Here is a 21,545-nt window from a genome sequence, read left to right as displayed (position 1 = left end):
TGAAAGGGGTCGCTGCAGCGTCTGGAGTGAATTTTGAACGTCAGACGTTGTTCAGAGCTTGAAATATCGACTTATTATTTTTGGTCCGATTTTGAATTCGTTTTTATTGAATTCCTTACGAAAATTTCCGTAAGATTTCAGATATCTGTTACAAATGCAATAAGAGTGGTGGTTGTTAGTCTGTTTGACTTTGATGATACTTTCAGTTATAGGGACTTAAGGAGATAGACCTCAGGTAAGGGACACAACTCTCACAAATCATTGGAATGTTTGTATTCAGCATTTTACCTCTACCTTATATAAGCAGCGAAGTAAGGGACTGATTTCATTCAGTTTCAAATGAAAGTTTCTTAGACATCGGTGAAATTGAATACAATACAAACATATCATTATTTCATGAGTTATGTCCCTTACACTAGGTCTACCTCCTTAAAGCAAAGGGATTTAACAATCACCCTTAAAGCAGAATTTCTTATTTCTCTGATTGAATTTCAAAATATTGTGCAATATATATTATGTCAACACCAGCTGCTTCCATAGAAAACTAAGTTCCTATGTTTAAGTGTGTCAAAAATAATATTATATCCACACTTGCCCCAAGTGAACACAGTTAAGCATGTTTGGCTCAGCAAGGCTCTATATTTTGTAATATGCCAACCACAAGATGATTCTTTATTAAAACTAGGAGTATGATATATAACATGGTTAATGGCGCTAAAAGTCTTTAGTTTAAACTATTTAACAATAACCAAATGCACTGTATAAATACCTATAAATATACATTGTACAGTTTTTAAACATACCCCTAACACCAAGTATTAAAATAGTTACAGATAATGAATAACTAGGTTAAAATCAAGTTCTTCGTGTTACTATGTTGCTAAATGTCTACAAAATGAAACTTTTAATCGGAAAATGAAGATCACACGATAATTACGTACAAAAATCGAAACAAATTATTTAAACCGCCTGTGTTAAGTACAAACATCCTGACCAGTAGTACATTAAACGCAAATTTTGCAAAAGGCTTATACTCCATGGAAACTAGTTTAGAAGGTAAATGCTACATGCAAGAGACACTTGAAGACAAATCACACGAACCAGTTCTGACGTTAGGAATTTCTTGAAAATTTAATGGAATTTTCTCAATTATAAAAGCGTTGAAATAAGCTTCTAAAAACATAGGTCACCGTGCTTTTAATAAAGATATAGCAGTTCAAACATTCGTAAAATCGGGAGTTTTTTGTCATTTTCTGAATTCAATTCAGACGTCCCTGATCTTGCCAATATTATTACGAATGACACACACCATACACCTGTAGATTGGACTTTGTCTCAACTTCATTCATAATACATTGAAAACAAAATACAATGAGTTTTATATATCCGCCTAAGAAGAACTTTATATTCTTTCCCGCCAAAAGAAAAACTAACTTTTGAACTACATTCACAGTAATCTGAAATACTTCTAACGTTAAGATTTTTTTTTATTTGCGGTATGAACAAGTATCCATTAGCTGATGGTATACACTATTTAAAAAGTAGGAGTCATCGATCAAGTAAGAAAGTTAATCACATTTGTGTGCCATTTGTGTATAATTTTGCTTGGTTTTTGGTAAATGCTACAAGAAACACTTAAAAGGAACGCGCTCACCCACCCGTTTAGTACCACAACTACGTCAATATTTACAATACTAATCATGCCTGATACTCTGATATATGATAATTATTTCGTCGGTAAATTTATGAATAATTGATGAAGTAAATGTTTATATATTCATCAAGATAAGTTTTGTTTCCATATTTCCTCTACGTGCTGTAGGTACTGTCACCACCCACATTCTTTCGAATTTCGTCATAGTCATCGACATCTTTCTGTCCAAAGAAATGATCGTAAGTATTAGTCGAGTCGTCTTCGTGTTTCTTTAAGCCTCCGGTTACTCGCTGAGTTGAATCATACGTACCACTTACCCTAAAATCATACAGATTAATATCTTCTGCTTGATCACGCATACCTGGATTTGTGCATAGTTGTGACGTATCATAAATCCCGCCGACCCGTAAGTCATACGGGTTACCATTATCGATGGTTTCGCTTGTCTTACTAAATTTGCCTGGACCGTTTAATAAGTCATACGTTCTACTAGCTGGAATAGCATAGGAATTACCATTGTCAACATAATTCTTTCTATATTGAGTTTGATTTCGTGTTGTGTCATAAGTATTACTTCCTCTGTTGCCGTAATGGTTCATATCATCGTTGTCGACACCACTTGCAGGATCTGCATGCTCATAGGTTCCGCAAGGTAGGCCGAAGTTTGTGTGGGTAGCTGAGGTGTTGGCTGTAATAGTGGTTTTGTCTAAGGGTTGTGCTAATTCATATGTAAATAGTTTTGTCCCTTTATCATGAACCATCTTAATGACCGTTGTAGGTTCGACTGGTTGTGCCATACAATAAACGTTGGTTTCCGCACGATTTGTAGATTTAACGGTAGATGTGTTTTTGAGATTTATAAGGCTGTCGGCGATTTCATGATAGCAGTCATTTTGCAATTCTTCATTACTGAGTTCAGCATTTTTACTCTTCGGAAAGGCAACATTTTGAACACCAGTGTAATCGTTTTGTAAATTCTGACTAATACGTGTTTTTGGTTGTTCATTCTTAGTTTTATAATGTAGATTCGATCTGAAAATATCCATAAACAATAACCAACTCAACATTCAACGTCTTTTATGTACATGTAACATAGCTCTGCATACATGTAATAGTATGTATTTTATCTAGTGTAACGATAATGGGGACAAATGTATAAAGAAACTTGATATTAAGTAGCAGTCTTTCTAAAAATCAGGCAGAAGGTGATTCATGCATGTCAAAAACCATCAAATTTAGTTTTACTTCTTGTTCAGAAACAGTAACTGATCACGTAACCAGTCTTAGTTTTTCATTTTGTCGTTGCGCTTTTTAAATAAAAATTATATAGATGTCTGAAGTTCATGTGGACTGGTACTTAAGATCTTAGGAAACACCAAATATAACAGACATATCAGTTATATTGCAGTATAATAGATTGATTTGTTGATTATTGTTTCATGTCTTAAGTCCAAAATTTTATGCATTCCAAGACGAGAACGATTAACTAATCGAACACACTTTGTACGAGTCTGACACACTTAGTCAACCAGTCGTTACTCTATCCCCATAAATACCGCGTGCTTGGCAGATAAGCAGTAACTACCAGCTGTGACGTCGGCGGGGGATCGACGACCTACCGCATTTGAAGTAAAAACACTATCCAGAGACAAAAACGAGGCGGTCCCGACAGATAAACTTGCTAGGCCTTTATGAAGAAACATTCTTTATTGGTGTTTTTTTTAAATATATTTTTGCCTGTTTGTCAACATATAAGGGCAGCATTAGCTAAAATTTATCATTAAGATATGGTAAAATTCTCTTTTTAATCATAATGCCATTGAACAAGAAAATACATGCTGTGGTCCGTTTAAAAACATGTCAGGTATTTTTAACAGTCCTTGCGGATGAAATAGACTCTCTTTAATAGAGAAATATTTGCATCGAAGGAGAACTAGAAAACCTATAAAAACGGAAAATCCAAAGAATCATAATTAGAACATAACTCTGAATTTTCTTATGCAGGAACACCGTTTAGCTAGATCCTGTAATCTCAGTTTCCGCTATATACACTCCTTGAGACGGTTAGGTTTCCCGCACGCACAATAAACAAACGCTCCTTGCGTGCGTTTAAACCCACGATAGATGCTCATATCGTGTGTTTAAATGCACGATAGACGAACGACGAAAAATAATATTGACGTATAATGAAACCAGAAAAAATAGAAAATAAAATTAATGGAATTATATAAATTAATAACAGCAAAAAAATATATAAATAACAGTTTAATCAAGGAAATAAAGTACAAATATAAACGAACGTTTCTATCATGCGTTTTTCGCGCGTTTAAACGGACGCAAAACGATGTATAAACGCACGATAAACGATGCACGAACGGTAAAATGGGAAACTTGAGCGTCTTAAGGTGTGTACGTATCATCGTTATAGTTTAGGGGTTTTGATACATCGCATCTACCCCAAAGATAAGGGATACTACAGACACTATGAAGTCAGCCTCATATCTTGACCTATACTTAGAGATCGATGGGAAAGGAAAACAATTGACCAAACTATACGACAAGCGCGATGACTTTGCATTCCGTTTTCCCTTTCATCTGTGGCAATATCCCTTCAGCATCTGCGTATGGAGTACTCATATCACAACTTATACGTTATGCCAGAGCTTGCCTTAAATATGCAGACTTTTTTATCGTGCTAGACTACTTCCAATTAGGCTTCTGGAACAGGTATATGTTGCTACAAGATCGAAGTCATAATCACAGAAGTTTTATGGTCGCCTTGTGGATCGGTACGGTGTATCCATTTGCACCATGAAAACTGATTTGTTCTATGTGTCATAGTTTTCCTTTCCTCTTTCATCTACCCTGGAGTTGACTTGTTATGAACAGCTCGGCCGTTGTTTCTCGAAAAGCAGAGGACGCTTACCCTTGCTCCCAGTTTAAAGTGAAGTCCGAGTTGCTCATTCACTTATTACTTTGAATGTATTATTGTCGTTGTTTTATGTTCGTTGTTGTCTGTTTTCCATGTCTGGTCTTTGTCCCTGGATTGCATTCTTTTGATTTCCGCTAGAATTCCGGTTCCCTTGAATACTCCCTTTATATTTAGTAACTCTAAATGTGTGAATGTTATGGTCACCGTTTTTATTTTTGTACAGGTAGGACGCAATATATAAACTGTATATATTACTTAAAATCTGACAAATGGTAATGTGTTTATTAATGCCTGAATTTCGACAGAATTTGATGAGATAGAATTCCATTACTATTTGGTGTTGTTGTTGTCGTTTTTGTTTTTGTTTTTTTTCTTTTTTTTTCTTTCTTTTTTTTTCTTCTTTTTTTTTTTGTTTTTTTTTTCTTTTTTTACGGTTTAATTTTAGACTATTTTTTTCTCCTTTGTATCTGTTGAAATTTGTTTACCATTTGAATTTTAGATAATAATTAAAACCGTAGTTTCAACCTTATCATCTTTCATACAAATTAATTAATACGAAACGAAAACATTTATATACCTTTTCCTATTGAAAAATAGAAGAACAACAATCACTCCAGCAATCACAGTTACACTACCCAACACACCACCGACTATGGGACCAACAGAAGCTGAAATACAAAGGACGATAATTGCATTAAACCAGGAGTTTCGTCAAACAAATGTATACAAACATGGACGTGTATCACTTGTTCGACGAAAGTAAATGTTGAAATTTTCTCGGTTTGATGTTTCCGCTATTGGCTTGGCCAACAAACTCTGCTTTACTTTATTTTTGCTGATATTTCCTGATAGTAAATAAAGCGTAAGTACCTCCCACGCGAAAACGTCCACATTTAGAAGTATTTAACCTGCTTTCTTCATATAAATGTTCCAACATCTTTGTTAATAACAAACACAAGTTTTCATAGGTTTCGTTCTGATCTTACGTAAATTTCTACTTTGTTTGTTTATGCCTTCTTTGACTTTTACTAGTTTACGTCAAAAAAAATCAGAGAGACTTTTATAGATGTAAAAATACATCATGGGTTTTTTGTTTATATGTTACTTAAAACTTTGGAAATCAGTTTCACTTTTGTATAGGGGAATTCAAAGGAACTACGATTATAAGGGTAAAAAGAATATGTTCCAGTGGAAACGACTAGACAAAGACAATAGACATGCAATGAGCATGAAATACCCTATAAAGATAAAATAAAAACGCACAAATAACAGAAGTAAATAAGCAAATTAAACTACATTAAATACTGGAAACACGGACAAGGGGCGCCGGTAGGGTTGACAGGTTCTCAGCAAACCAATTTATGGTTTGGCTAAAGGCCCACTTAAAATGGCAAAACGACCCTTAGTAGAGGTAGGAAATAGAGACTCTATACAACTACAAAATATAATGAATCAGACATTCATTGAACATATTATAATAATCTCACAGAAAGGGTAAAATTTCTTTTGTGTATAATTTTAATAAACGGTTTGAATTTGCTTAGTTTGTATTTTCCCTGAGCTATAAGTGGTATTTCTTTATTATATTTTGTACCTTTACTTTTCTGTTTGACACTCTCAGTGGAAGACACAGTTGTAATGTCATCTCTGTGATCTTTAATGAAATAAAATGTTGCTTAATTTGGGTTATACAAAAATGAACTCGTATTCTTTCTGAATACACTATATCATGTGCTTACAATATTTCTAAAAACACAGTTTAAAGACTTTTTGGCAGTTTTAACTAGATTAGTTTGTGTTTGCCGATGACCAAATAAGCGTGCTAAAAAATTATAATCTCAAAACAATTATACATGAAGCTCATAATGTTTTGTCTTAATTTCAAGGGTGTTTCAAGAAGTAAGAAAGTTGTGTCTTGATAAATGTTTTGTTCACTAATAGAAAAGCAGAGGACGCTTACCTTACCGGTGCACCTGGTCCATGTTCCCAGTTTTAGTGGAGTCAGAGTTGCTCATTTGCTTTGTTACTTTGTATGTATTATTTTAGTTACTCTTTGTTCTTTGTTGTGTATGTCTGTTTTCCATGTCTGTCTGGTCTTTGTCCCTGGATTACATTCGTTTGATTGCCGCTATAACCTTGGTTCAGTTAATTACTCTTTCAATTAATGTTCATCATTAACATTGTAAACTTTGTTGTAACTTAAGCTAGCATATAAACGGAAAATGGTTTCACGAAAGGCATATCATGTATGACATTTAATTGGATCCTTACAAAGTAATCCATTGAATGATAGTGATCAAAATTACGAAAACCAGGTCCGCAACATTATCATGAGTTTAGTCATATTCTTCGTTCGTTAATAAATACTGTAAAATTTATTTTCCTTTCACCATAACAAATACACGACAAATTATTTCTTACTTCAAAAACGAACTTACAACTAAAACTTTGTGTACTTCTTGCGAACGTGGTTGAATGAAGATCTGTGTGTAAGGTTGTTGTAAGTTCTGTGATAAATACAATATGACATGAAAGCAATTCAATGAAGATTGAGCAATGTTTAGTTTGTCACTTGCATTTTAAAGTTTCATTGTACATCCAAGGCAGCTTGAAATGTCATGACCAATGCGATGCATTATGAATGAATTTTTTGTATTTTTTACAAATATATTATAATTTTGGTCTTTTTTAAACAAACCTTTTGTTGATACTGTAGAACTTCTATCAATAGGTTGAGGCATAATAGATGCATTCACATTCGAATAATCTATGGCAAAGATAAATATTGAATGGTATTATTATTGCATTAGTAATGACTTATTTAAATCTTTTCTCTACTCGAAATGGTAAAATAACACTTTTTAACATACCAAAGAAGGTGGAGCAAAAATTTCAACCAAGAAAAGGCTAAAGAAGGTAAATATGTTTCTCCACATGAAGTATGTCGAAAACCATGAAAATAAAAAAATAATAAAACAAATGGCTGGAAATTTCATGCAGAAATTCAATCACCGACCGTAGGTTAAATTTTAATCACGGGCTAAGATTGATTGAGGGAATATCCTGTATATACAATCAAAACGTATCATTTGCTTAGAAAAAGTGAGTTCCGTTCATATGTGGCTATTCAATGAGACAATACATAAAAAACTGTTATTTCTCCGACATTTCCTCTCTATTCCTATTGTATACATTGATAACAAATTCGAGTTGATGTGATTTTTATTACTAATAACTGTGTTGAATTTATGTTTGTTTTTATTTACCTGATTTGCACGATCCTATAACGATGATCTTTGGATATAGTATCAAACAGCTATGGTTGTTAAACTCTTCGAACGGGACTATTATAGAATTTCTTGAATTTCCATTGCATTTACCCTTATTATTCACTATTGAATTCACAGTTTGGGTAATAGATATGTTATAGTTAGTTAGACAATCATTCACGTAACTTGGGTAAAACGTAACATATTGCAAAACATTCTTGTCAATTTTACATAAGTCAATAGGTTCGATAACTTGATGACAAGAATTTTGATTTATAATCTAAAAAAGAAAAAAATAATGTGAATAGTATATAAATAGTCATTTAATATGAGCAAATTAAGTTTTAGTTTTTGCTTTTTTCTTGTTTGTTTTGTTTTTTTATTTTTTTTATTTTTTTTATCTTTTTTATTTTTTTATTTATTTTTTTTTTTGTGTGTGTTTGTGCTCTTTTGTTTAATTAAGGGTTTTATGTTGTTTTTTTCCCTTGCTGTGTTTTGTTTTTATCTTGTTTCTTTTCCTTGCGAGATGAATAATAAAGTGAAATAAAAATTAAAACAAGGTTTAAAGTTTTCTGACGACACAGTCATTATCAAAAATATATTTTTTTTAATTTTTTTTTCAGTATGAGGTATGGTAGGCACGCGTTTTCCTTATACAGACGATGACGTAATAAAAGTATATGAGTACATGAATACATTCTATTTTTTGTATCAATAGTTATATCTTACTTTTCGTCTCCGTCCATTGGTCACTACGTAAGAAGCCCGGTAGATAGCATGGTTTATGCATAATGATGTGAATGTCTTAGTCACGTTGCACTCCGATTTGTTGTTGCAACCGTTGATGATTTCTTCTACTTCTGTCGAGGAACAATGTGCCTCTTTAACGTCACAAGTATAATTGTCAATCTCAGAAGTTAATACTTGAATGTTTATAATGTCTATCACACTGTTTTTAGGACATGACATGTTGAAAGAGAAGCTCCATGAACCATCACCATTTGAACTGGTCAAAATATGATAGACAACTGCGACGAAAAAGAATTTGCACTAAATACGTGCCTAACTGTTTAGGTATATAGCAATATTAAAACAAAACCGCATACAACCCGCAAAATCGCAAAATTCACGGTACACGCGATGTTTTGAAGTATTCTGGAAACTTATTTATAATCAAAGCATCTTTTGATCAATATGGTTGTTAAATAAAGAATGTTTAATATTGACTGCCGTATTTCAAATTCCAATAATTGGAAAAAAAGTAATTACCTATTCATAATGATTTGCCTTTTACAATGGAAGGCACTAGATCAGTGTGTGAAATGTTGAGCGTACAATTAAGCCTATGATGTTTTATAGTAAGTAATTGGTATAGTCTTGAGTTTGGTGACTTAGACAAAATGTTTACAAACTTGGTCTAGTTTACAATCAAATTACAAGACATGATACTTTTATAAAGGATTTTCACAATCTGAACTGTAATTCTTCATTCTCCTATCATTCAATAGGAAATATTTCTCAGGCTGAAAATTGCGAACAAAGGAGTAGGAATTTCTCGTTTTGAAGAGAATAATTGCCAATTTACACATAAAATACCTTCTGTGAAATGAAACTGCATTACTTATAATTCTTACAGTTTGTATGTTAAAGTATGTTTTAAGGTTTAAACAGAGTTAAATTGTTGTATGGTTTAGAAGAAGTTGGCAAAATATTTCTAACTAATGTAATTTGTTACTGACTCACATTTATCCTCTTTAGGTGAACAAGTCGCTTCTGCAAACACATATTTCGTAACAAAGCATCGTGTATCGAAACCATGTAAGCATTTCCGGTGAAATAAACAGTCACTATTGTTGCATATCAAATCACATACATCGGGTAATTTCGCAATTAACATTTTACAATCATTGAAGTCGTTTTCCAAAGACTTATCAATGCTTTCCAGAGCATCAATTTTTAAATTTACGATGCTGAAATTGGTTATTGTGCATCCTTCTATCATCAATTCATATGGGTCGCAATCGGCATTTCGTATTTGGACAGCGGCTGAAAACAGAAGACTCATATAATTGATTTTGAAAGAAAAGTTAACAAATACAAAATACAGCATAAAAATGCCTTTGGTAAATCGGTAAAGTCAGTAGTCAGAACGGTACTGAAGAAATAAACAATCATTAAGTGAAAATTCAAAGAAATACGTTTAATTAGAAGTAAGTAAATATAAGTAAAGTGCAACAATAAAGGTACCAAACTGATCATCAAGACGTATTTTTTACACACTTGGTCCATATATATATATTTTGTACCATATATATATCTGGTATATTTTGGAAGATACTATGTTTGGTGAACATCTCATTTAAAAGGGATTTAGACCATGGGCTGGTAGAAGCCACCGTTCACCCCCACTTATCAACTTCATAATGATGTATAGGTACTTTTATACCCACCATTACCGAATAAATTTGTCACCAAAGAATATTCTCGGATTCTTTTTCAGTATAACCCTAATTTGTACCACACTGGGTAAAAAAGCCAAGACTCATTTTTGGCGATTGTCGTAGTCAGATTTTATCCCCAAAAAAATGCAAAAACTCGATTTTTCGGTAAACATTTTGACTCCTCAAGTTATTGTTCAACCAAAACGTCTCATTTTGGTATCATTCGATAGATAATTTAATTTTCTACATAAAAACACGAAAAACTAATTTTCAATAATGAATTTTCAAAAATTGTTTAAAATATTACCCCGACCCCTAGAAAACTGGTCTCAATATCAAACAGAATTCTCACTCACAGCATACCGACACCGTAAAATTCATATTTTGGCATTCATAATTAAGATAATGATGTTCCCAATATATGTGATCAAGTCAGGCGCTCGACGAAATTGAATGTTTATTGAAATAATTCAACGTAGTGTCTCGTTATTTTGAATTTCTTTTATTAATCTTACCTAAATGACTGGAATTTTTGTCTTCACACTGAACAGTAAAAGACAAAACTGCAAGACTAGCGTTGAAACAACTATCTTGAAGAAGATAATTGGTATCGGTGCAACTTTTATTTATTGCAACATAGCTCGATTGTACCAAAGTTTCATGAAGCTTACACAGGTTCCCGTCGGGTTTGTCGGCTACGTACAATCTTAGATTTCCAGGACTATGTGTTGTGGAGTCATTACATACAGGTAAATTATTTTCACCCATTCTATACAGTGGAATATAATCTGTTTGTGTTGTATAACTACCTGTATTGAACATACCAATATATTACACCTATTACACCAAGTCATTATTCCGCATTGTTGATGAATTTACAGAATAATAGTTGGTTGTAATATACTTAGTAAATACAAAGTATGGAATAACAATCAGTAATACTAAATGATGTTTAAAAATTATCATACAATGAAATATGGCAGAAATGTGATTATTATTTTTATTTATTTATTCATTTATATTTTCTTTGATTGTATTCGAGTGTCATTAAAAACAAACATTTAGTGTAGATGTAGGTAGGTATATGTATCAAATTATTCTGATCGCTAACTTACCTAAAGCAAGAGCAAAGTCAACCATGAAACAAGTTTCAAATACTAAAATAAATCTCATCCAAAATAAAGGCCACATTTCTTTATTAGTTATCTGTTTAACAACAAGAAAGGGAAATATAAAAATCAGAGTCATCATCGCATGACTGGGCTCAAATACGACATTTAAAAGATCTATCTCGTATGTCGTGACTACGAATGCAGTGTTGCATTAAAGTAATACTTTAAATAACTTCCTGTATCAATTTTATATTATATATCCTATCTAATATGTTAAAAATAGTAGTGTGTGTAGTGTAATTTAGCGACCTGGTGCAAATGATTTAATTAGTCGTAATTTTTCTAAATCTCGAAATCGTTGTCTTAGGTTTTCTTCTTTATATGGGGGACCAGTATATTCTGAAAGGGGGGGGACTTTCTACACCATGAATCACTTTTCTATTTGCAATGTCTGATATTAATATGGACTGGTACTCAATAATCTCATCCAAACCGTAAAATCGAGGGGGTGGTAAGATCCATTAGTCTAGCGAAATTTCCTGTTTTTCTCTATAATAAAAGTTTTCAAAACATGTGTTCGAAATTGAATATCGGAAAATAGTTCAGCCATATTATAATATGGGTTTATTGAATACACTGTGCGGAATGACCGATTGTGAAACAATACACTGTATAAATGCTGGAACGACTGCAGATGATATTTATTTTTTTAACGCGCATCATGGATTTGCTTTGAGAAGAAGGATATACACTATTTGGATTTAATATTTTGAATATTATATTTTTACAGGTACCAGTCTTGCATTGCATATCCCTGAGGGGTGTACGTCACAACATGGAGGGTATAAACTATAGTGCGTTTTCCTTTTGTCTCTTTACGAAATATGTTTTGTCAAAAGATACGAACAATGACTTATAAAATAAAGTATACGTACTACTATAAGATGACAAACTATTTGTTATGAAAATTTGATATTACAACATAAAAATGTTTCTCTGAAAAGGTTTGTTTGATGAGTGCAAAACGAAAATTAAGTTAAAGAAAATGGCTATTTATAGTTTAAGAGTAATCAAGAGAACCAATGTTATTGCGGTAATTAAAAGAATGTAATCAAGGGACAAAGACCAGACATGGAAAACCGACATACACAACAAAGAACATAAAGTAACTAAAATCAAACATACAAAGTAACAATATGTTACAATATGAGCAACTCGGACTCAACTAAAAACTGGGAGCATGGACCAGGAGCACCGGTAGGGTAAGCGTCCTCTGCTTTTCTAGAATCACCCGCCGAGTTGCTCATAAAAAGTCAGGTCCGGGGTAGACAAACGAGAACAGGAAAACTATGACCCGATGAATAAATCAGTTTTCATGGTGCAGATGGATACACCATATCGATCAACGAGTTCATGATGACTATAAAACTTCTGTAGTGATGACTTCAATCTAGTAGCAACATAACCCTGTTCCAGAAGCCTATTTGTTAGAGCTCAAGTGCGATACAAAATGATAAATAGAGTTTATCTAGTTATACAATCGTTAACAGTTTTTAAAAACTTTGTCGGTCTAATTAATACATCATCAAAATGTCCTGTAAAAATCCATGCTGTTTGAGAGGACGCACAAACGGACGGGCATTGGTATTTCTTTGTCTCCTCGGCATTTCGGCTGGATAATAACTATTTCCATGCGCTATGTAATAGTTTAAGGTACAGTTGAGCTGTAAATTGTATGTATAGTGACAGCCGTAGAAATTTTGGGGCGACCTTTATCTAAAGGTATAATATACATAATTAACTATATTCGTCTTCATAGCCATTGAGTTAGCCACAAACTCCTCTCTAAAATCGGCTTATTGTCGCAAATACTGATAAATTGTACGAGTTCAAAGTAAAATAGTCCAGGTGCTGTGTTGTTGTTGTCCTATTTGTCAACAACAAAGCGTTTTTCATTTATTGTTTTCTTCCTATTTGTCTTGTATTTTTGTTTTGTTGTTTTGTTTTGTTTTGTTTTATTATTTTTTTTTTGTTTTGTTTTTGGGGGTTCTTTTTTGTATTTGTTTTCGGTTTCTTTTCTTTCCATTTTTTAAATTCTCATTTATGTTATTAAAACTTTGAGAAGCATACAACCTCAACGTAGCTATTGTAAATGATTCTTCAAATATTATCTTTCTTTACGTAAAACACACTTTGGGCAGCATCCTATTCGATGTTTAAACATGTGGTACATGGTCGTAATCTTCGTATGTGCCTTGCGCTATCGTCCAAACAGTGGTGTCGTACGTGCACTCTGTCGTAAAATACAACTGCTTTGGAAAGACTTGCCTCTTCAACATTTTTATTTTTGCGTCCATTTCCCGATACTTCATCATACGCAGTTTTATCATCAAGGGGTTTGTGTACGAAATGTGGCTCTATTTAAGGTTTAGCTAAAGAATAACGATTTATGGTTGTTTTACCGGTTGGTCTCGCAAAACTGTAAGCTCGATTCCAACGTTCCGTTTCAACTTTTTCGTCTGTCCCACTTGTTTTCTGGATTTCAGCTGGCTTTGTGCTAACTTCATTTATTATGTTTATTTCATGGTAACCACTTATCTTCTCAGACTTCTCCCTGTATATGTTGTCATTTTTTAAATCTTTTATTTCGACATTGCATCTTTTGTTTGTCTCTTTCTTGAGGGCTATACTGTTACTCCTATAAAAATTGTAAGGGAACTATATAATTGGGATAGTTTTTGTATTTCATAATGTACACAACGCTGGTGTATTGTGTCATGAGGAGAGAGGCAATGGTAACTGTATAAACATATTCGTTAAAATAATATAAACAAACTAGGCTTATTCATATATATGTATATTATTTATATGGTCAAGAAGATAAAACCGGTAATGTATGGTTTTGAATATTATTGACCTTATTTCACATTAAAAGCATAGTTTACAGGGATATAACTATGTATAAAATCATACTTCTTTTTTAGGTACAGTACACCAACAGACAAAATAATACTGAAGACAGTGATTGACACAACTACGGCTGTTATATGTAGAGCAGAATCTGGAATGCACAAAAAACATCAATAATTGTTTTACATTGCAATGACGTCTGTACTATTTCAATAAATCAAATGAAATGACATAAATAATATACATAAGATAAAATATGCCGACATTTTGCAGTTTATAAAACAAGATACATCAATACAAAAGACAGATTTAATCATAAACATCGTTTTTTTAACTAAATACGGGTATGGGTGTAAATTTAATGCTAATTTTGGCTTTGTCCTTGTGGGAAAGGGATATTTTTGATAATAACTGTGCTGATTATGCACGATTATGACGGGAGAATGCGAGACTTTCAATCAATTCACGTCAACGACGAAAGTTCCATTAAACACTTCCGAAATATGCTCGTTATTTCAACAGAACGACGAAGTCCATTATGCTTCAAAACCCCTTCGTTTGTCGATTTCACCCTACCAATCAATTAATCATTAAAATATAAGAAACTAACCTTTGTTAGACATTTTCGTATGTTTGGCAGTAGGTATAAAGGTAGCATTTTCGTCGTTATTGGATGCATTTGAATCTGAAATTAAGTTGTCAAAAATGTCACTACTTGATGGTAATTTACCATTTAGATTAATATATTTTAAAGGTTTAAATTGTATTGAATTGTTTTGTTTGTCTGTTTGTTTTATTTTGTTTTGGTTTGGTTTGGTTATGTGTTTTTTTGTATTTTTTGATTTTTATTATTATTATTTTTTCATTTGGTTTTCTTTGTGTTCTATTTTGTAAAACCAAAATTTATATGCTTGAACTTACAATAAATGCTTGAGCTAGGTTACGGTAAGATACTTATAGGATTTGCTATTACAGAAATTTACAGTTTTTTTTCTTTAATGAAAACCACCCGATTTGTTCCTGGTCAAATTACACTTTCGAAAATTAACTGTCATTATCAATTTAAGTTTACGTCAAACTGTACACTATCTTAGTTAGATGTAAATGGTTTTTAATCGCATTCAACATAAAAACGGAAACAAATTTTAACTTATTAAAAAGTCTGAAAAACCGGAAAAGATTTGGTTCCCTTTGATATGAATATTAAAACACAAGTAAAAACTTGAAGTGTGGAACGACTGCAACAATAGAGAAGAAACAAACGTGTTAAAATGTATTGAAAATGTCACCGAAGATCAATATTTAACATGTATTCAATCGATAAAAAAAGGTTTGAGTCCAACAACCGCGACTGCGTTCCATACATGACTAAAAAAGGAAGTCTATCTTGAAGTTGTTCTGTTAATCTGACAATGTAATTCAAGTATGCAATATGTTAACATAAAAATTTGAATTGAACTTATTCTATGCAACTAAAGGCACGCATGCTTTAATGAAAGCAATTTTCTTAGAAGTATCCAAAATTAAGTTTTCATTGTCTTACGACAACAAAACCGGAAGCTTGGTTGCAGCACATATTATTGTTTTTATTTTATTTTATTTTATTATTATCTTTTTTTTTTGGGGGGGGGGGGCTGAATGACGGTTAATGCATGACCGTTTAAAACTGATTTATTTACTTCTTTTTAATTATTTACATACTTGTTGTGTCCTAAACTGGTTTCAAACTTTCATGCTTTTCTTACCAGAATAAAAAAAAGTTTTCTTTGCAGGCACATTCTTACAAAACTGTTCAAATAGAGGTTTAAATTTGTAAAGTATTTAAATACAAAAAAAAACATATCATCTAAGATCCCAGTTGTCCCTAACCATTGATCAAGTGTTTAAATTAAGATGAATGCATTTCGTGTTGTACTATACAATTAACGAAAACATACTAAAAGGGCAAATATGCCTTATTTGCAGCAAATTCTGAAAAATGGGTATTTTTGCAGTGGAACGGGTTACTTTCTGTGTCATACTGCCAAATATATTTTTTTCTATTTTAAAAATGATCATAAAGCACATAACGCACTATAAACATATATATTATGATATATTACATTACACATTTCATAGATTTAATCCTTTATAAAAACAATGTATTTCCGACATATCAAAACTTATCTTCAAAATATACACGCCAATCATTTCCAATTATTTTATTCAACGTCTTTAAAGATATTTCTGTAAAGTTATCGACTTCAAACGTTAGAATTCACCATAAAAAAAATCGTACTTTCACATTTTTATTGAATTCATCTTCAAATGGGTAATTTCATATTTTATATACTTTTTTAACTATCAGACTAGAATTTCTTCGTTGGTTAACAAATTTCAAAAGAAACTAATACTTATTATGTTGGACATCTACCACCTTAAAATTGTGGTCATTGTTAACTTTTCAGTTAAGTCGGTCTGCAACTTCATATATTGCTCAAAATTTCTATCGAGTGCGGTTTCATTTCATTCAGTCAATTCTGAGAAAATCCTGGACAAAGGTTTGGGAAAAAGAAGTAGAATAACAAAAATAGTAATAAAAAACTAACAAAACCAAAACGTTCCTCCAACTTCGTTTGGGGAGCATAATGATGACAAAAAAACTCCCTTCATCATCAGCATTAGCAATTGATACTGCTCACTTTGGGAAGACTGAAGTAGCACTCCAGCTAAGGATCATGCAAAATGTGATTCATGGGTAAAAAGCCTACATATTTTTATTTTTGATATTTTGTTTGAAATGTCATAGTAAACAGAAATTAACATGTGGTTTTTCATATAACCCGTGCTATAATGAGATAAAATTTGTATAGAATGCACTGTAGATTTCAAAATTAAGGGGGATAACTCTGTAAATGACAGTCAAATACAATAGAATCTACTGGATTTTCAATGTTGATTATCTCCTAAGAGCAGGCAGATTTGAATAAATAATTACACATTTCATAGTATAGACCCATAAAACAACTTAATTACAAAAATAAAAATATGTAGCCTTTTTTGGGGTGTATCACATTTTTCAGATTTTGAATGATTCTTACAAAGATGGCTACTTAAAATGCGTGTGAGTATGGAGAACTTATGTAAACCTACGATAATTACTGGAAATTAGGTTCCCCAATATGTTCCCCTAAGATAGTGGAGAAACATTTTTTTTAAACTTTTATAATTCGTCTTTCCTGTTTACCTTTGCCCGTAAAACTTCTCAAAAACGGTCCAATCGATTGGAACCAAACTTATCACAATAACAGGTTACTATATGAAAATTTTCTATCACTATCTAAATTGACCGCCATTTTAAAATGGCCAATGTTCAAATAAGATAAGAATTTTAATTCACGGAAAATTGTAATTTAGACTTGATATTTGGTAAAAAAAAATAAAAAATCAATACATTCACCGATTTCCTTCTTACATGATCATACTTAGCACAGACAGCTCATGATCACAGCCTTCTCTTTGACACCAAAGGAATAGCGCTATTCAAAAAAATGTAATCCAGGGCAACGACCAGACATTGAAAACAGACATACACATCAAAGAGCATGAAATAACTAAATTCATACATACAAAGTAACAAGAGCAAATGAGCAACTCGGGCGGTATCAATGGGTAGATGTGTCTTTTTCTACAAGTAGTGAAATTTACTACAGTTGTTAACTAAACAACTATAATCAAAAGTGCAATAAACAAAATATGCCCATGGAAAATTTATGCTATTTTTCAAGAGATAAAATGTTTATCATTGCCAATTCTTATAAATTAATTTAAAAGCATATTTTTATCTTTAAATGTGAGAACAGTAGCTCTGAATTTAACTGAATAGGGGCATGTCAATATTTTTTTTATCCATTGAGATATAACAAAATTATTTGAACCAATCAGATTACAGTATATATCTCAAATTAATTTATTACTTGGTAATCATCATCTTTTCAGAGACTATCATAGAAACAATACAAGGCATACAAAAGACAAACTGTTATAAAATCAACGTTAATTCATTGTTTATCTTTCTAAAATATCGAGAAATCATCGCTAAAAGTTTAATTCTATATTAAATATACTTATAGATGCACAGATTCATCAATAATTTCTTGCCCAACAAAGACGTTCCGTTTTTGCATAAATGTTTCCCTTCTTTTCCAGTAGGCCGATTCCCTTTCATAATATCGATCTTTTTTAGAGAAAACAACCCTAAAGCAAGTTTTTGTATGCTTCACATCTATTTAAAAATGTCAATACCAACTGGGAAATAAATTTTTGCATTTAAAACATCTAACAAATGATCTTTCAAGAAGTGCTAGTTCACAATATTCTTCTGAGTTCCGATACACAACTTTAGTTGAGTAGATGCACTTAAGTCTTTGATATGGATAAAGCATTAAAATATACTAAGACTAATATTTTTAATTTGCGAAGAACTTAAAAGATGTTCATCTTAAAGCAACTAAATGACGAAATTAATACGCCTTCTTACATGTAATTGATTAAATTACAAATATAAGTGCCGGAAAAAGTGGAAGTATAGAAGGGTTATGCTTGCCCGTGGTCTATGTTTTTTTCCAAACATAGTATCAGTGGGCAGGCTTATGTAAATTATCATAATGCATTACCCATATTTCTTTTCCTTCGATCTCTCAGTTTTTCATATTTCATGTTCCGTATGTGTTTGTATTCAGTATATAATTCATGTTGAGATTGTACATGTTGCTGAATAATTATGTACATTTAAAATATAAATATTAACACATATTAACATAATATCAGATTGTACAATCTTCCTTACTTTCTACAGATATTACCTTCCACGCACAAATACTGCAAATTCAGGACCTTTGGAACGTTTAAGCAAGATTCATTTAAAAACCTATCGGAAATTCTAACATGTGGATATTGGTTGTATTCTGAACAAATCAAATTGTCCGACAAATCAAACTGCTCGTAGAACATCTCAAGGCATTGTTTTGAGTATGAAGATGTTATCCAGGCGCTGTGTGTGGCTTCAGTGCACGAACATTGAATACGTATGTTTGTTGTGGTTTCTAAACAATTGAAAACTTCTGTAATTAAAGAAGGAAATTACCTTGTTGAATATTGTAATACATGTTTCAATCAAGATATATTATATGTAAATGGTTCAAAAGTCAAATTGATATGCGAATTACTACATAGTTAGATATATGCTATTGTTTGCAGCATGTTGTGGAATTACATCTACATTATGACTTTTAACAAAAAATTATAAATAGCAACGTTTAATTAATCCTATCTTGAAGGTTAAAATGAGGTTTACCATAAAATGCGTAATTATCTTTCAACAAATGATATGAAACATGGTGAGGATAGACGTTAACAAATCGTCCATTCATTTAAAGTATTAAGTGTGTAATATAACTACTCGTACGATACAAATTAATTCTAATAAAAGGTTGAGACTTCGGTCTTAAAGTTTTTTTAAACTGTTTGCTTTAGCTGCCTTCTAATATTTAACACCTGACAGCAAACCATAGTGGTGCACCGTGTTGGGAAATATGCCACGTTCCTCGCACGTTAAAGAACCCTGCTGTGGTATTCGATAGGAATAGGAAACTTTGCGCTCCGCCACAGGAGGCTAAATTGCCCGACCTTACCCATCCCCCTTTTTCTAGTGGCAATCAAAATTTGTCGACCCTATTATCCTTGTGTCCCATCCCTTGTTTCATTTCATCATCATTCATGTTCATTGTATCATCCATTTCATGTTCATCGCCTGAATATAGCTGAAATATTGCTGCTCGGGCGTTAAACCCCAACAATCAATCTATCAATCAATCTAACGTTTAACAGCAACATGAATAGTTCTCGAAAAGATAAAACGGCAATAAAAAAATACATATTTACTTTCAGAGAAACTAATGTTAATATCAAGTATGCAAATTCATTTCGTATCATAGAAACCCTGTAAATAATTTACAGCCTTGATCTCCTCGAGGGGAAAATAAATTAAGTTAAGTATATCAATTAATTTATTTACTTTTTCCTCCGTTGCAAGTAATTATAACAGAGTACAAAGTAGCATCAAAATGGTCACAAAAGTCGGAGAGATGAAAGTCAGTACTACAATTGCTTTGTTTGTTACATGTAGCTTTTAGTCTTTTTTCGTCTTCAACAGGGTGACACAAATCTGCATCAGTCTCCTTGCACTCTTCTTTCTGTGACTTTAGAGACATGTTGATGATTATCTGTTTTATCTTTATAAGTGTTTATCTTTATCACAAGTCAGATTGATATGCACGTTTCCGTCCTGGTTAATAATCTGCTCAAAACTTTCTGTTCAACAAAAATAAAAGAGTGTTTGGTATTCTATGTTAATAATACTTGTTATTTCATTACAAATTAATTTTGGCAAATTTCACACTACTTTTGTTTTAAAAACACGTCTGTGTAGTCACGAGGTCAATGCAGATTAGTGTATTAAATTTTGTTCAAATCATATAATCAATGAATAAAAATAAATATTTAATTAATTGTTCTTATCAGATACTTAATACTTATCAGATATTACTTCATTGTGATTTGATTGATACAATTACCTGGCATAAATTAAATTCTCCTGATCTATATACTTAACTCAAACATCCAACCGACATGCCTAACAACTGGTACTGAAGCCATGAAAGCCAAATCGCTTTTGTATATTATTCGAATAATATCTCGTGAATACACATAACTCAAATCATGCCACGTTATTTTCGTATGTTCCTGACGCACATATTTTAGAGTTTTATTTCAGTGTGTTAATATTGCTTTTTCTTTGTTTTCTTTGTTTTGGTGTTTTTATTCATATCATTCGTGTGTTTTATTTGTATGAGTCTGTAATATAAGTTTTTTTTTTTTTTTGTTTCTAATCAGTCTATATGTTACATGTAACTTACCACGGTTGGATACAATAGGATAAACTCCACTTAATATCAAAACCATGACCACAACGCCGAACATATTTACATGAACAAGTATATTTTAATATGTCTTCAATTTTACATCACATGTATCCTCTTCAATTTTGTATAAAAATATTGTTTAAAAACAAAAAATGAAGTACAATATTTAGAGGAAGGAAATGATTATCGAAAACGTATCCTTTTTTTATTTGGTTCCATTGTTTCAAACTTTAAACTTTTCACATTCATTCATATTCCCTGTGTG

The 21,545-nt window shown here is 32.0% G+C and overlaps 2 protein-coding genes across 3 annotated transcripts; both read right to left on the bottom strand.

Moving 5' to 3' along the window:
* Nucleotides 1–658: 658 nt before the first annotated feature.
* Nucleotides 659–11,519, bottom strand: LOC148620001 (uncharacterized). 2 transcript variants are annotated; one of them, XM_088580479.1, is made up of 10 exons: nucleotides 11,412–11,519; nucleotides 10,812–11,105; nucleotides 9,599–9,901; nucleotides 8,585–8,883; nucleotides 7,853–8,135; nucleotides 7,285–7,353; nucleotides 7,025–7,093; nucleotides 6,181–6,240; nucleotides 5,164–5,254; nucleotides 659–2,686 (listed from the first exon to the last, which is right to left on the bottom strand). In XM_088580479.1, the coding sequence occupies exons 1-10, from the start codon at nucleotides 11,485–11,487 to the stop codon at nucleotides 1,810–1,812; spliced, it is 2,421 nt and encodes an 806-aa protein (XP_088436605.1). In that variant the 5' UTR covers nucleotides 11,488–11,519; the 3' UTR covers nucleotides 659–1,809. The 2 variants fall into 2 exon arrangements, with proteins under 2 accessions (XP_088436605.1, XP_088436606.1); XM_088580480.1 differs by lacking the exon at nucleotides 7,025–7,093.
* A 2,076-nt stretch (nucleotides 11,520–13,595) lies between these two features.
* On the bottom strand, nucleotides 13,596–20,576 carry LOC148620000 (uncharacterized). Its single transcript, XM_088580478.1, has 5 exons — nucleotides 20,374–20,576; nucleotides 19,163–19,420; nucleotides 14,929–15,003; nucleotides 14,382–14,469; nucleotides 13,596–14,106 (listed from the first exon to the last, which is right to left on the bottom strand). Exons 1-5 carry the CDS (start codon nucleotides 20,567–20,569, stop codon nucleotides 13,830–13,832), a joined length of 894 nt encoding a protein of 297 aa, XP_088436604.1. The 5' UTR covers nucleotides 20,570–20,576; the 3' UTR covers nucleotides 13,596–13,829.
* Between the last annotated feature and the right edge of the window lie 969 nt (nucleotides 20,577–21,545).

Source organism: Perna viridis, chromosome 4 (genome assembly GCF_037379345.1).
Source record: "Perna viridis isolate PV_CMFRI_1.1 ecotype Kerala chromosome 4, ASM3737934v1, whole genome shotgun sequence".
NCBI classification, from domain to species: Eukaryota; Metazoa; Mollusca; class Bivalvia; order Mytilida; family Mytilidae; genus Perna; species Perna viridis.
This window is presented reverse-complemented; position numbering and strand designations above follow the sequence as displayed.

Excerpts from the sequence above, each read along its gene's own strand:
- LOC148620000 (XM_088580478.1), bottom strand. The coding sequence starts at position 20,569 with ATGTCTCTAAAGTCACAGAAAGAAGAGTGCAAGGAGACTGATGCAGAT. Across the intron at positions 19,421-20,373 it reads TACTTGCAACGGAGGAAAAA|AAGTTTTCAATTGTTTAGAA; the intron begins GTAAATAAATTA and ends CTTTAATTACAG. Across the intron at positions 15,004-19,162 it reads GCAGTATTTGTGCGTGGAAG|ATTCAAATGCATCCAATAAC; the intron begins GTAATATCTGTA and ends ACTTAATTTCAG.
- LOC148620001 (XM_088580479.1), bottom strand. The coding sequence starts at position 11,487 with ATGTGGCCTTTATTTTGGATGAGATTTATTTTAGTATTTGAAACTTGT. Across the intron at positions 9,902-10,811 it reads CAAAAATTCCAGTCATTTAG|CCGCTGTCCAAATACGAAAT; the intron begins GTAAGATTAATA and ends TTCTGTTTTCAG. Across the intron at positions 6,241-7,024 it reads AAGTACACAAAGTTTTAGTT|ATCACAGAGATGACATTACA; the intron begins GTAAGTTCGTTT and ends ATTTCATTAAAG.